This window comes from Podarcis cretensis (assembly GCF_951804945.1).
Source record: "Podarcis cretensis genome assembly, chromosome: 17".
NCBI classification, from domain to species: domain Eukaryota; kingdom Metazoa; phylum Chordata; class Lepidosauria; order Squamata; family Lacertidae; genus Podarcis; species Podarcis cretensis.
Genome location: NC_137187.1, coordinates 34497396 through 34514052, shown reverse-complemented (window position 1 = coordinate 34514052; position 16657 = coordinate 34497396). Strand labels below are relative to the sequence as shown.

The following is a 16657-nucleotide window of genomic DNA, read 5'->3' as shown; positions in this document are numbered from 1 at the left end:
CAGAAAGTTGTTGTTTTTTTCTGGAAAAGGTTAGGATTGGTTTAGATGGCACAAAAGCTCTTTTCAAACTCCTGGACCACTCTTCTGAGTTTGACTTATGAGCAACAAATTATGCATTTGTTCTGTGAAATGTGGCAACAACACAGGACAGCCTCAGAGGTTGGGGGGCGCGAGGTTGCTACCCAAAGCAATTGCACTGCACCATCCAGAATGCTGGCTGGAGCCCCCACATTCAGCCCCTCCTCCAGTGCCCCTGAAAATACTGCTGTTCCAAGTAGCGACATTGGTTGCCCAGCTGTGTCCTGTAAGCAGAAAAATGTGAATGTCAGCGGAAGTTACAGGCTATTTGCAGATCACAGATTAAGTGGATGAAGCTGGTTTATTGCAAGCTGCCAAGACTGCATTTTATGGAGCAAAACGACCTCTTGTGGGTGCATTTGGTAAAAGGGGGAAGCTTGGTTCGAGAGGAATGCTCCAGTTCTGACACTCTAGGGCAGGGGTCAGCAAACTTTTTCAGCAAGGGGCGGGTCCACTGTCCCTCAGACCTTGTGGCGGGGGTGGACTATATTTTGGAAAAATAATAATGAATGAATTTCTGTGCCCCACAAATAACCCAGAGATGCAATTTAAATAAAAGCACACATTGTACTCATGTAAAAACCCGCTGACTCCCGGACCGTCCACAGGCCAGATTTAAAAGGTGATCCAGCCCCTGGGCCTTAGTTTACCTACCCATGCTCTAGGCTCTGAGGTCTTGCTGTTTTCTTTTTCTTTCTTTTTTATTGAATTATGTTGCATACACAAACAATTAGAACAAAACTTATAGTCGTCAAACAGATTAAGTAAATAAATAAAAAATTAAAAAGGAAAAGTAAAATTATAGAAGAAAAAGAAGTATAAAAGTGAAGAAAAGGAGGGGGAAAGAATATTTATGGATATATAACTAGGATAACAGTAAATCACTCATTGTTAGACTAATATTTTACAGTACAAACAAATTGTTAAATTAAAACACAGAGAACTGCATACAAAACTACCTACAAAACAACAAATAAGACTTCCGCCAATACCACAGCAGTTCATTGTTCTTAGTAAAGATACTTTCCTGTATTTCAGTTGGTTCCTCATCTTGGTATCAGGACACTATTGCTTTTGCAGTGCTATTCTAGGCACAACCAGATCTTAGGTGCTGAACCTTGATTTATCAGGTAGTTGTTTAAATGATCCCATTCTTTCTTAACTATAGCATTAGATTTGTTTCTTCGCGAGTTCAAAGTACAGTGGTACCTTGGGTTACATATGCTTCAGGTTACAGACTCCACTAACCCAGAAATAGTACCTTGGGTTAAGAACTTTGCTTCAGAATGAGAACAGAAATCGTGCAGCAGCGGCAGCAGGAGGGCCCCATTAGCTAAAGTGGTGCTTCTGGTTAAGAACAGACCTCAAGAACGAATTAAGTTCTGAACCCAAGGTACCACTGTACTCGGGTCAGCTTGCATAACCATTCTTTGGTGGGTATATGATTTTATTTCCAATATTTAGCCACCAACACTTTACCACTAGGTAAAGGACCCCTGACAGTTAAGTCCAGTCGTGAATGACTCTGGGGTTGCAGCGCTCATCTTGCTTTACTGGCCGAGGGAGCCGACGTTTGTCCGCGGACAGTTTTTCCGTGTCATGTGGCCAGCATGACTAAGCTGCATCTGGCTAAACCAGAGCAGTGCATGGAAATGCTGTTTACCTTCCCGCTGGAGTGGTACCTATTTATCTACTTGCACAGGCATGCTTTCGAACTGCTAGGTTGGTAGAAGCTGGGACCGAATAATGGGAGCTCACCCCGTCGCGGGGATTCGAACCGCCGGCCTTCCAATTGGCAAGCCCTAGGCTCAGTGATTTAGACCGCAGCGCCACCCACATCCCTCTTAGCACCTACTCCCTGCTTAATTGTGTCGCTCTGTGAGCACTGATGATAAATTTCATGAAATTTATTTACTGTTTGTTGTTGAAAACGTCTGGAGAACTCTGGCTGGATTGCAGCATTACTTTGCTCCTCTGGGGGCAATTGTGGCAGGTGCTGTTCTGACCTTAATTAATTTCCCTCTCAAGGATACTGAGGCAATGCAAACTACAAAGATGTGCCATGCTCTTAATAATTCCCAATTTATGCAGTTTTCTATAGGTGGTGGTTGTTGTTTAGTCGTTTAGTCGCGTCCGACTCTTCGTGACCCCATGGACCAGAGCATGCCAGGCACTTCTGTCTTCCACTGCCTCCCGCAGTTTGGTCAAACTCATGCTGGTAGCTTCAAGAACACTGTCCAACCATCTCATCCTCTGTCGTCCCTTCTCCTTGTGCCCTCAATCTTTCCCAACATCAGCTTCAGGATCTGTCCTTCCAGTGAGCACTCAGGGCTGATTTCCTTCAGAATGGATAGGTTTGATCTTCTTGCAGTCCATGGGACTCTCAAAAGCATCAATTCTTCAGCGATCAGCCTTCTTTATGGTCCAGCTTTCACTTCCATACATCACTACTGGGAAAACCATAGCTTTTACTATACGGACCTTTGTTGGCAAGGTGATGTCTCTACTTTTTAAGATACTGTCTAGGTTTGTCATTGTTTTTCTCCCAAGAAGCAGGCCTCTTTTAATTTCGTGGCTGCTGTCACCGTCTGCAGTGATCATGGAGCCCAAGAAAGTATAGGTTATATTAATGTTATTTATTGTGTTACAGGTTTGCATGCATGCCACAATGGACATGCCCTTCTTATGATGTTCTCTCTGTTTTATAAGCATTAAAAAATGAAATAATACAAAGCTTTACAAAGAATAAAAACTTTGTACATTCTCTGTGCTAGATGCGATCTAAGACAGCAGAAAATAAATTAGCTGCTGAAGCAGAAAAACTGAATGAGGATGTTGAAAATTTGTCACTGAAAATTAAACAGGAAACATGAAAGTGCTACCACACACAGAATGACCTCAAGAACAGTGTGCCGGTGTGTTGTAAGTGACAGAAAGGCAGCTAAAATAGAATAAGCATCATGTTGAAATAAGTCTTAAGTTTGGAAAAGCAAAATAATGAGATCTGCAAAGAACATGGGGTTTTGGAAAAAGTAAAGGCCCTGGAAGTGTTGGAGATGAAAGAAATGATGGCTAGACATACACAAGAACTTGTGGGGAAAGAGAATGAAAAATAAGAGCCTGAAGAACAAATTGCCTGTATGAACAAGAAGCTGTAAGTGAGCTATGACAGGCATCAACATTTCCCAGAGACAATTTTTGTTCCCTACAGCTGCAGAGCTCAGCATAACATCCAAAAAAAGCCATCTGATCATTCATTTGGCTGGAGTCTGGGCAGTGAGACTTCTTTCTGTAAGTTGCTCTCTGTAGGCTGCTACACTAGAGCAAATTAAAGGTTTATGTCTGCAAAGTTTATTCAGATGTCACATTGGTTTACAACAACTAGCAAGAGTTTCCTATCGTATTATGATGATATTGTTAAATTGCAAACTTTTTCCAAAAGGGATTTGTTTCCCGTTGCAAATAACCCTTTCAATCATTGCCATCTTTTGAACCAGGGGTCTTGCAACTTTGCAGCCCTGTTTAGGGAAGCTTTTAATGTTTAATAGACTATTGTATTTATTATTATTATTATTATTATTATTATTATTATTATTATTATTATCCACTAACAACTGTCTGATCTCTTGAAATGAATTGGTGATGATGTTTAGGTCCATCATGCCAAGATTAAGCATCCTGAGCATATTTCGGCAGATTCCCTCCTTTTCGATATGCACAAAAGCATAGTCAGGTTGGTTTATTTGTGGCCACTTGGCAAATCCATGATCTTTTAAGGGTTAGAAAGCAGAGCCAGGGTCATTTTTTAAATCTAAAACCTTTTTAGGCTACAATTTCTGCTTAACCTCACAAGAAACAGCGATTGAGTTCCTTTCGCCACCCCAATAAAATATTTGAGGGGGCCAGGCCCTCCCAAAGTTGATGAGCATTGCCATTCAATTGGTGTGAGTGTGCCGTGTAATTTGATCAGTTATGCAGGGTGGGGCTTACCTGGGCCCCCTCAATATTTAATTCAAGTTGGCACCCCTGTGATCATATCAAGGTTGTGCAAGGACCTTTTAAACAGCAGCTCAGCCAACCACCTTTCCCTTCTGCCTGTCCTCTGTGATGTCATGCGTGCTCAACAATGAAGGCCATGACATATAGCTGCTCAGATGTTGTCATTTCCAACTGACTGTTTTAGAGAGCTCAGAGAAAGATCTGTGGTTTTCTTGACTTCGTGTTGCTTTTCTTGTTTGGTTCTTTTTAAAAATATTTAGAATTCGAGTTAGCTAGCTAGCCAATTATGTCGTTTGTTGAGTTTTTCATACACACACATGCAGATTTTAGGATGGGTAAGCATGATAAGGGTAGGATTATTCATTTACTATGTCTGGGCAGAGCCCTTTTTGAAGTCAGAGACCAGATGTAATGATATTTGTAGTGTATTTTCTCCATACCAATGGTATGAAGATGCTAGTTTGGTGGGGGGGGGGGTAGCACAAGAAATGTTGGGACCACTTGGTAAGGGGAAGGAATGAGCCCTCTCCTTAAGATCTTCAGGTCAGGAGAGGATCTTCACCGGGACCAGCCCACCCATGAAGAGGCCTGAAGCAATTGCCTCAAGCACAGAAGCCCAAGAAGCCGTCCCCGTGCAGGAACCCTGGCAAGAGTTTGCCGAAACCTCGCAAGAGCTCACCAGAACCTGCTGTGGTCACGTCTGCTTTGCCGCCACACAACCAGGTAAGAAGGGATGCTTTGGCGGGAGGGGGTGCAATTGCCTCAAGCACAGAAGCCCATGGCAGCATGGCAGCAGAGGGGGGTAGCACCTGAGGTAAAATGGGATGCCATGTCCTTGCTCTTCACCATGTTCCCGCGGTAGTGGAAAGCGCAGCTGCAGAGCCGTCCTTCCCTCTTTTTTAAAAATAATATTTATTAAAGTTTCAAAAAAAGTTACAAGAAGAAAAGAAAAAAAAGCACAAAATACAAAAAGTAAAAACAATTAAAAACAAATCAACCTTTCCATGTCTTGACTTTCATTTACTTGTTTCCCTGACCTCCTCACACCTCCCTTTTTTGTATTCTAGTTCAATTAGTTGTTTCAGCAAATCCTTTCCATTTTTGCTTTTATCTTAATAATTTATCTTAATATATTATAACTTTACATTCTCACCTGTTAACAATCCATCTTTAAATACTCCTTTATAACATTACTGCTAAAACCACATAACTTCATTCCAACATCCTTCTAACATTCCTTAATTTTACAATATTTCTGTAGATAGTCTTCAAATTTCTTCCAATCTTCTTCTACCGACTCTTCTCCCAGGTCCAGAGCCGTCCTTCCCATAGGGCTTAGTGGTGCGTCGCGCCAGGGTGCTGGCCTCTCAGGGGCGCCCCAGCAAGTGGGGGAGCTGCGCGGCTTTGTACCCCATTTAAATAAAATGAATGTTACTTGCCCCCAAGCACCTCATGGCTTCAAGATCCAGCCCGGTCTTCAGACTTTGTATTTTTTTTAAAAAAATGTGTACTCTGCCAAGAGAGGCAACCTGAAATATATTGGTTCCTGGCTTTGTACCCCAAAATTTGTCTACTAAGGCACACCACCTTAGCTGCGCCTTGTCAGAAAACAGCTCTACCCATGACTGCTGCTAGAAAAGAGAGGCCTTTATAGCACCCTGAACTCCTGGCAAAGAATTGAGCAAAGTTGAGTGAAAGCTGGGCTTTTTTTGCTTCTTCTTTGGCACCTCCTCCTCCAGGGTGGGGTGAGGAAGTTCCCCAGCCCCCACACCGGCCCTTTTTTTTTCTCTTTGTGGTCTGATGTCAGTTGCAAAAGAGGAAGCTGTCGCCTGTTGCAGTTTCGCAGCCACCAGGAAGGGTGCTGCTGGTGGCAGTGGAAAGCGGCCCCAGCACAGCACCCAGGAGCAGCAGTCCCTTGGGTGTTGGTGAGAATGGAGCTGTGGAAGCAATGCGCCCGCTGGCTTATCCAGTGCCGGGTGCTGCCCCCCAACCACAGAGTGACCTGGGAGGGTGCCCAGGTCTGCGACTTGGCCCAAGCCTTGCGCGATGGCGTCCTACTCTGCCAGCTCCTCAACAACCTCACGGCTCACGCTGTCAACTTGCGAGAGATCAACTTGCGCCCCCAAATGTCTCAGGTAAGCAACGAGGCAAGGGAAAGAGGGTCATGTCATTTGAGCCAGCAAGGTCTCTGTGTCTGCGTTGCTCTGAAGAAAGAGCAGGGTGGAAGCACAGTCTCTCGCAACCACAAATTCTTCAGTGGAGCTTGTGAAGCTAGCATTGGTCGCTGAGGGGATCTACAGCTTTTGGACATCCCCATGGACATTTGTGTGTTGGGATTTGGGATTTTAGCCTCTGAATAATTTGGGGTAGAGAGAGGCAGGTGTCAGAGGATCTAGGCAGCAAGAACAAGAGTAAAGAGCAAGGGAATCGAGTGTGGTATTTATGATTTATGCCACCAACATATGTGAGCTGTGATAGCAGGAAGGGAGAGCATGTGATTAAGCGCACCACCCATCAGCGGGAGCATGAAATCCACCTCGTATTTGTATGCCGAATCTGGTGGGAAAAGGGTTAAGCTACCTCTGAGGAAGTAATTGCTGTGTGATCTTGCATGTGTGGGTGGGGAAGTATTGGTGTGCCCGTAGCTGCTGTGCAAAGCAAGGATGGGGAGGGGTTTCAAGGTGCACAGTAGTGTGGGACAGATGTGTAGATTTCGCTTTGACTGTGAGACAGAAGGGCTGATGCCTCTGCTGGTGTATGTGCATGTTTAGAGATGAGGTGAAATCGGCTGGTGGAAATAAGGAGGAAGCACGGAAAGGGGTTATGCAAGAGTGATGTGGGACATATACATATGGAAAGACACAGGCCTAACCTAAGGCGAGGTTGCATGACCGGCATGTGAGCAGCCATGGCTGCAGGCAGCTGATATGGTCTGAGAGAGGCTCTGTGGCTACTCAAGTCAAGATGTAAGAAGGGAATGTATACAGACCTGTGTGTAGATCGTATACGAGACTAACTTGAGCGTGGTTCCTTTGAATGTTAGGCCCTTCCTGGTGAATTTTTCATCATAAAATGCAAACTCTGGAATCAGAAACCTTGATGAGAATAAGGGATGCTCATTTTGACCATGACGATTAACTTCTTGTTCAGTTAGGTGTTGTTTTTCAAAAAAGGGAAACGTCTGCAATTGATAAGACATACCAAAATGACAGCAGGTGATATGTGGCAGGATGGAAATTGAGGGAGAATCGTTTGTGGGCTTAGGTCTTCAAAGTATGAGGTCTCACCTGTAGAAGCACCACCCAGACCTTATTCGATTTAGCAGATGCTGCCTTCGCCTTCTGAAGCATTTCCCAAGCACAACAGGTTGAAACTTGCTGTTTGTTTAGAAATGAAGAGAGCTCATATTTCTGAGAACTCTGTAAACTTTGTGGGCAAGTGGCAATTGTAGTGGGTGGGGTGGGGGAGACATTTTGTGTCAAGGAAGAAAGCTTGGTTTTGCTTAGGCAAATTTCTCTTTTGTGTATAGGAGCACAGTCTCATATCTCCTATCCCGGCAGTGTAGCCTACAGGGAAGAAAATTTTCCTACAGCCGTTTCCTCTTGGCTCTCATTGTACATGGCCTGACTTGCCTGGCATTTAGCGAGTTGTATTTGTCTGACGTTGTTTCTCAAACTGTTTGAATTCAAGCTGCACACCATACATTTACAGCGCATGACTTCCTGCAGAGAACTGTGGGAACTGCAGTTTCCCTCTCACAGAGGTACAAATCCCAGCACCCCTCACAATCAACATTTCTCAGGATTCTTGGGGGTGGGGGGAGCCCATGTACTTTAAATGTGCATTTGGATGAGTTTTAAATGTACATTGTGGAACTGCCCATATTCTGCTCTCTCCCCAACAAGTATATGAACCCGGCTGTTCAGTGAGATCTGGCGAGTCAAGTGCGGCCACTTGCACATCACACACACACAAAAAACCCAGGGGAAGAAGCACTGGTCAAAAAGAGGGCAGATTTACATAATTCTTTGCATATGTTAACTTGGATGTGCATAGGCAGAAGTAGAACTAATTACTGTAAATTTAAATACAATGCATCTAACTAAAGTAGAGAAGACTGTGACCAGGTGACCTGGTTAGCCCAGGTGCTAACAGCTGATGGGCTATTTCTTTTTTTTAATAATCTTTATTAGCTTTTCAATTAGATACTCCACATACACATATTGTATTACATTTATACTTGCTCTTCAGAGCTGACTTCCCTCCTTCCTTCTTCTGGTTTTTATATCACATATAATTTTATTCTTCCGTTTTATATATTTTCATTCATTTTCCATATTTGTCCATAGTGTATCCATAAACAAATAAGTCCTCATGTTTATACAGTTATTGTTGTCTGTCTGTATTCATTTACCACTACTGTTAGTTATATTAGTTTCCTTATACATTTTGCTTCTTATTATTTTCATTATCCATCACTTTTCTTAAACTTTCCCGTTATGAGGTTTGTTTCCAACTCTACTGGTTTTACCATTTCATCTTATCTTTCCTACATACAACATAAATTTTTGCTGGTGGGCTATTTCAAGGCACCTGCTCTCCCTCCTTATGTCCACTGTGGAGTAAGGCAGATGTCCACCCTAGGAAAGTCTAGCTTGTTTATTAGGGCTGGGCCGGCCCTACCGTTAGCAGAGTGGGGAAGTATACCCTGTGTGTGCCACATGGCCTACCCTACACACCTTGAGCTACTCTGCTGTCCTCTGGAGTGGTGGACGCTATTTCATTGCCAGCATGGAGATAATATTCAGTTGCCAGCCCAGACAGCTTCTGTGCAAGGAGCGAGAGTGCGCCACCTTGTCCTTCTACAGGCAGCAAAATGTCTTGGGCTGGCCTTGGGGAAAGGAATATTAGCATTGCTAATATATTTCTAGTAAAAGGGGTGCCAGAACTCAGCTGCCTTGTTCTCTTATACAGTGGTACTTCAGAGGTTAAGTACTTAATTTGTTGCAGAGGTCCATTCTTAACCTGAAACTGTTCTTAACTTGAAGCACCACTTTAGCTAACGGGACCTCCTGCTGCCACCGCGCCGCCGGAGCCCGATTTCTGTTCTCATCCTGAAGTAAAGTTCTTAATCCAAGGTACCATTTCTGGGTTAGCGGAGTCTGTAACCTGAAGCGTATGTAACCTGAAGCGTATGTAACCCGAGGTACCACTGTAATGGCAATGGCGCCCACCTGAGAGGTGCCGGAACTGAGTTCCTGTGAGTTCCAGCTGAAAAAAGCCCTGAATGTTAGGGTTTTATTAGGACACATGCAGCTCCCCACTCTCTGGATTGGCTCCAGTATTATTGACTCAACCCATCTTAGGAGGAAGCAAGGAAGCCTGGCAATGAGACAACATGGCAGATTAGTGTTGCCCACGCAACTGAAGTGTTTGGCAGGAATCACAGAATCACAGAATCAGAGAGTTGGAAGAGACCACAAGGGCCATCGAGTCCAACCCCCTGCCAAGCAGGAAACACCATCAGAGCACTCCTGACATATGGTTGTCAAGCCTCTGCTTAAAGACCTCCAAAGAAGGAGACTCCACCACACTCCTTGGCAGCAAATTCCACTGTCGAACAGCTCTTACTGTCAGGAAGTTCTTCCTAATGTTTAGGCGGAATCTTCTTTCTTGTAGTTTGGAACCACTGCTCCGTGTCTGCTTCTCTGGAGCAGCAGAAAACAACCTTTCTCCCTCCTCTATGTGACATCCTTTTATATATTTGAACATGGCTATCATATCACCCCTTAACCTCCTCTTCTCCAGGCTAAACATGCCCAGCTCCCTTAGCCGTTCCTCATAAGTCCTGGCTGTTTTGTTTGTTTGGTGTCTGAGCCAGCTGTAAGGTATTTTTTGTGCTGGCTCCATCATCAGCATTGTTATCACTTGGACAACTGCTTGCTTTCTGTACAGTGGTACCTCAGGTTACATACACTTCAGGTTACATATGCTTCAGGTTACACACTCCGCTAACCCAGAAATAGTGCTTCAGGTTAAGAACTTTGCTTCAGGATAAGAACAGAAATCGGGCTTTGGCGGCATGGCGGCAGCAGGAGGCCCCATTAGCTAAAGTGGTGCTTCAGGTTAAGAACAGTTTCAGGTTAAGAATGCACCTCCGGAACAAATTAAGTACTTAACCCGAGGTAACACTGTAATGCACAACCAAGGTACAGTGGTACCTCAGGTTACATACATTTCAGGTTACAGACGCTTCAGGTTACAGACTCCTCTAACCCAGAAATAGTACCTTGGGTTAAGACCTTTGCTTCAGGATGAGAACAGAAATCGTGCTCCGGCTGCGCGGCGGCAGCAGGAGGCCCCATTCACTAAAATGGTGCTTCAGGTAAATAACAGTTTCAGGTTAAGAACGGACCTCCGGAATGAATTAAGCACTTAACCCGAGGTACCACTGTACTAAGGGAGCCAGGCTTCTGGGCTCAGCCCACCACCCCATTTAACACACTGCCATGCAAAGCTGCAGCATGCATGGCTGTGCATTTTCTTTTTAGCCACAGCTTCTGTTGAGGCAAGATGGATGCCGCCCAAGCAACGTGGCACATCAGAAGAGTCACCTGCAAAAGAGTGGAATGTGTGTGCTGCCTTCACATCTTGTTTCCCGCTCTAGGATCCTGGCACATGCTCAGCCCACTATATTAAAAATTAGGCAGTGCTTCCAACAGATTCTATCAGGCTTTCCCCCAGATACCAGGTTTTTTCACATCATAAGTTGGCACCCAGGGTTGCTGTAGCAGCTCTTCAACATTCTTGTCCATGCTACCCACTTATAACCTGTTGCAGAATGGATCTGATTCTTAGGACTAGAATGAGGTTAATACTTGTTGGGGGTGCCAGTTCCCTGCTTGAATGGCTTGCCAATGAGGTAGGGACTTGCACCAAAACAGCTCAAAAACAGCTTGAGTCCAGTTGCCATTGACTTTGCATCATCTAGCACTGGTTATTCCTCTAGGCTGCGGCAGAGGGAGAGAAAGGACGCAGGGATATTCCATGGGCTATGCTGAAATGCCAACTGCCTTTGGCTCTTATTTTGCATCATCTGTCACCTAACAGTAATCATTCTGGCAACCTGGATTTCTGCTGTCTTAATTGGACTTTATAAAAACTGTAAGAACTGCTGCCTGAATTTGCTTTTTTCCTTTTCCCTTCCCCTCTTCTACCTTTTCTGTCATGTCTTTTAAATTGAGCACCAAAGGGCATTGTTATTGCCTTGTTATTGATCTGTAGCTACTCTGGGAACCTTTTTGACTGAAGAGTGAAAATGCTTTAAACAAATTATAGAAGGACAAACCATGGTTTGATGTACCCTGAAGTACTTATGATGAAAGTAAACATTACCTGACTGCTTTCTGTTACTGTGAGGGCATTTGAATCCAAGCTTAGCCCAACATAAAAATAAATGCTTGATGTGCACTAGGAAGCATGGCAATGAAAGCAGAACATTTCCTTGCAGTATTTTCCTTGCTTGTTGTTCCCCTTCCAATGCTTTTAGATCAGAATACAGATATTTGCCAGAGTTTGTTGTACCCACAAAACTCATCTCTGGACTGATCTGAAAAAAGCTTGCAGTTCTGCAGTAGCCACCCTAGGCATCTAGTCATGCTGTTGGTGGAAGCAGAAGTTCCTTCCCAGGCAGCCCAGTCTTATGAGCGGCAAGATATAATAATTACAGGCCTATCCAGAGGGATGTAAGAAAGCATCCCTTGTATTTTTTGCAAGCATCTCTGTTTCTATTCTGCTGCAGTTCAGCTTTCGAGAAAAACTACAATATTTGTCTCAATGGTCTGCAGTGGTGAATTTTTACGCAATAAATTATGTCCTTAAATTATCATTATGTTATTCCACACCATTCATTTCAGTGCAAAGGAAACCCAGTGCAAATTGGGGGAGGGTTGTCATCAATTTCATATTGTTACACATTGTTTGCAGGCTGAAAATCGCAACAACAGGGAATACCGATCGTACGCCCTGGAACGATTTCCATTCTGGACATGGGACAAATAAGGGAACATTGGTGATTTCGGCTCCCATTTCTATCTGTAGCTGCTCCAGGAACCTTTTTGGCTGAAGAGCCACCAAGTCTAAATTTGTGGGAAATGTTACGAAGCCTGGAATTATGATCATCACTCCTTCTAATAGCAAATTCATGCGCCGAGTGGTGCAAGGATTGTTGCTAAGCTGAGGCCACTGAGAAACAAGAGGGAAGTATCAGCAGACTTGGGGAAACCCAGGGCTTGCAGAAGTACAGGAAAATGTTTTTTTAAAAAATACCCCAGAGAGCACAAAGGTGACTTAGAATAGACGTTAAAACAATGAAAAACTGTCCAGCAAGAAGCTGTGAGCTTACAAAATGCTGATGACAGTTGAACCAAGAGGGAGGGAGAGAGAGGCAGCCAGCCAGAAAAGGGCCAAAAGAAACCAGAAGTCAGACAGACTGTGAACCTACACTTTACTATAAGTGCATTTGTTGCAATAATACAGTGGTACCTCGGGTTACATACGCTTCAAGTTACATGCGCTTCAGGTTACAGACTCCATTAACCCAGAAATAGTACCTCAGGTTAAGAACTTTGCTTCAGGATGAGAACAGAAATCGTGCTCTGGCGGCGCAGCAGCTTCAGGTGGTGCTTCAGGTTAAGAACAGTTTCAGGTTAAGTACGGACCTCCAGAACAAATTAAGTACTTAACCTGAGGTACCACTGTATCAGGATCTGTTTTCTTTTTAAAAAACAACCATCAAATGTGCTTCCCTTCTCAACTAGATCAGGATCAGTGTGGTGTGAGCAATCTGTGAACATAATACAGATTGATTGTATACTGTGGTCCTGAGATCTGGATCCCATGCTTGGTTTTTAATAATATTAAAACCTGTGGTTGCTGCAAGCATAAAATTTAAAATATCATGTAGTTAGGCTCTACATGGGGACGCAGGTGGCGCTGTGGGTTAAAGCCTCAGCGCCTAGGGCTTGCCGATCGAAAGGTCGGCGGTTCGAATCCCTGCGGCGGGGTGCGCTCCCGCTGCTCGGTCCCAGCGCCTGCCAACCTAGCAGTTCGAAAGCACCTCCGGGTGCAAGTAGATAAATAGGGACCGCTTACCAGCGGGAAGGTAAATGGCATTTCCGTGTGCGGCTCTGGCTCTGGCTCTGGCCAGAGCAGCGATGTCACGCTGGCCATGTGACCCGGAAGTGTCTCCGGACAGCGCTGGCCCCTGGCCTCTTAAGTGAGATGGGCGCACAACCCCAGAGTCTGTCAAGACTGGCCCGTACGGGCAGGGGTACCTTTACCTTTACCTTTAGGCTCTACATGAGTCTATTAATTGATTCTACAAATGCATGTGTGTGGCATTTATCCCTTTAATACTGAAGCTATTTCCTCTCAAAGCCTTGACAGCTCTTCTTCCAGGCTGTTAGGATCCCTGAACAAGAATGATCTGCTCCACAATAATAAGTAGGGAAACATTGCAATATTCTGTTGCTTGTACCTATAAGTCCATCCGAGGGAGATTCAGTACAGCTTCTGCAAAAGGAAGTGCCCCAGCTTCACAACCTTTTTTTTAGAATTTGTGGAGAGTGTTTGAGAAATAACGTCCTGACAAATACTCTCTCTAAGACTTGGAAGGAATTGCAGCTGTCATGGGATAAGGTGGCGGGTCATGATCTGAATTAGTAATAGTCCAAAAGACTAGCAAGGAATAAATGGACAGTGCTCACAATGAAGGAACCAGGAAGCAAAATTGTACAAGGCTTTGTAATTTTTTATTCATAAGCGATTTGGAGTCAAGGGCAAGTCACAAGGCAGCCAAGTTTGCAGGCGAACTATTCAGGAAGTTGTTTTTTAAATAACCGAACTAGTAGGAGCTCCAAAAGTAGGGTATTCAAATTCTCCAAATCCCAACATTCTACTTCCCCAAATCCCAACAGCCTAATCTGCATAGGATGCAAATTATTTCCCAGTTACACAAACCAAATGGTTAGTTGAGGAAGATTTAAGCAACGTTGCTTCTTTTATTCTGAACGGTCCCCTGCCAATGCTGTTTTATCTGAGCTAGTTTCCCTGTACTTGAAGTCCCGCTTCTCAAGAGCTCGTCCAGACAACACTTTTAGTCTGCATTCAAGGCGATCTGTACTGGGATGGACTTACATGCTCCTGCATTCAGGGCTGCTTGCACCCTCAATAATTTCTGACATGGCATTTGCTGCAAACTGTGTGGTATCCATTGCTCCCCGCCTCCCCCCCCCAAGAAAAAGTTACTTTTCATACTAAAATTTTCCATTTTAAAAATACACCTCTGATGCGCTACAGCCCTAGGGTGCTCTTGCAGTATACTGTACTGACTTGAATTTGCTTCTTGCTGATGTGGCCACTCGCACATACTTCCTATTCATGATGTATCAGTGGAAATGAGTGAAGGTTTAGCACAGCCAGCACGTCTTTAACCACTGATCCCACAGACTCGGGGGAGATAGTTATGCTGGGGTGGGATAACCTGCTTCTGTGTGGTGTAGTGGTTGAGAGCAGTGGACTTGTAATCTGGTGAACCGGGTTTGCTTCCCCGCTCCTCCACATGCAGCTGCTGGGTGACCTTGGGCTAGTCACACTCACTCACTCACCTCACAGAGTGTTTGTTGTAGGGGAGGAAGGAAACGGAGAATGTTAGCCGCTTTGAGACTCCTTAGGGTAGTGATAAAGCGGGTTATCAAATCCAAATTCTTCTTCTTCTTCTCCTCCTCCTTCTCCTCCTCCTTCTTCTTGGAGAGCTGCTGGCCTGCTCTGCTTTGCTGCTAACTTTGTGGCCGGGATGGCATACCCTCCAAGTGTTCCAATTTTCCAGGACAGTCCTGGAATTACGAAACAGATCCCGGCTACTGATTTGATCCCTGAACCTCTCCACAGTGGTGCCTCGGGTTACAGACGCTTCAGGTTACAGACTCTGCTAACCCAGAAATAGTACCTCAGGTTAAGAACTTTGCTTCAGGATGAGAACAGAAATCATGCGGCAGCAGCAGGAGGCCCCATTAGCTAAAGTGGTACCTCAGGTTAAGAACAGTTTCAGGTCAAGAAAGGACCTCCAGAACGAATTAAGTTCTTAACCTGAGGTACGACTGTATTTCCCCTGCCAGTGCCGCTGCTGCCAACTTCAGAGAAGAGGATGAGCCAGCGCTTGTCCCCAGCAACAATGGTGGCTGCAGCTGCGAGGGAGCGTCTCGCTGCCTCTCCATGGCTGCAGTTGTTGACCTTTTTGAGTTTTGCCCAAATGGGCTGCCATACGTTTGGATTTTCCCGGACATTTGCCCGATTACCGCCTGGACACTGCTGCCGACTGCAGTATTCTGGAGGTGTCCAGGAAAATACGGACGTATGACAACTCTAGCCAAGGACCAGCCCTGTGTGATACACTGTCTCTGAGAAGCAGGTAGAGGACAGGGCTGCTCTGGATGGGAAGAAAGGGCAACAGAGTGGAGTGCAAGGAGTTTTGATTTTAAAATATGCTTTGTGCATCCATTGGCGGAGGAAGAGGGGGGTAGGGGGAGCACACCACCCCCGGCACCACGATCCCAGTGGGGTGCCATCGTGGCTGCCCCTCCACGTTGGGGCACGCCCCCAGGACACGTGCCACGCCCCCAGGACACGCATCTGCCACGCCCCAGCCTGCTCTCCTCCTCCCGGTGCTGGAGCATGAAGCTCCGCCACTGTGTGCGTCTGCATCTAATCTTTCTCTTTACTTAAAATTTATTTATTGGTGTGTGTTTTCCTTTCTGTAAATCTTTGTTGTTGTTTAGTCGTGTCCGACTCTTCGTGACCCCATGGACCAGAGCACGCCAGGCACTCCTGTCTTCCACTGCCTCCTGCAGTTTGGTCAAACTCATGCTGGTAGCTTTGAGAACACTGTCCAACCATCTCGTCCTCTGTTGTCCCCTTCTCCTTCTGCCCTCCATCTTTCCCAACATCAGGGTTTTTTCCAGGGAGTCTTCTCTTCCCATGAGGTGGCCAAAGTATTGGAGTCTCAGCTTCAGGATCTGTCCTTCCAGTGAGCACTCAGGGATGATTTCCATCAGAATGGAGAGGTTTCATCTTCTTGCAGTACATGGGACTCTCAAGAGTCTCCTCCGGCACCAGAATTCAAAAGCATCAATTCTTCGGGGATCTGCCTTCTTTATCGTCCAGCTCTCACTTCCATACATCACTACTGGGAAAACCATAGCTTTAACTATATGTATGTAAATCTACAAAAGAATAAAATCAGGACTAATGGGTTTTCTCAGGACAGTGGAGGGCATGTGTACTGTGCCCCATTGGTGTCATGTGGGTGGCACTCGCCCTTCTTCTGATAGGCTATGTTTTGCGGGGGTGCAAAAAAGGAGGGTTGAGGAGGGTTAGTTGAAGGAGAGCGAGAAATGTCCCCAGTTTCATCTGAAGAAGGTTGGAGGATATGGGGAGGGGAGGTGCATCAGTGGGATCAGGAGTCAGGTGAGAAGTAAGGACCTTGTTGCTTTCCTTTCCTCCCTTTGCTCTTGGGGCTGTG

The 16657-nt window shown here is 45.2% G+C and overlaps 1 protein-coding gene across 6 annotated transcripts in view; it reads left to right on the top strand.

Annotated features, from left to right (window-relative positions):
• The first annotated feature begins 4021 nt into the window (after positions 1-4021).
• Positions 4022-16657, top strand: part of VAV1 (vav guanine nucleotide exchange factor 1) — a 74854-nt gene continuing 62218 nt past the window's right edge. The window contains exon 1 of one of the 6 annotated variants that reach the window (XM_079960015.1): positions 4022-4427. In XM_079960015.1, coding sequence (XP_079816141.1) covers positions 4395-4427 — 33 coding nt within the window. In that variant the 5' untranslated portion in view covers positions 4022-4394. Of the gene's footprint in view, positions 4428-5882; positions 6213-16657 lie in introns of those variants that run through there. The other 5 variants (XM_079960016.1, XM_079960012.1, XM_079960011.1 and 2 more) reach the window with 5 other exon arrangements.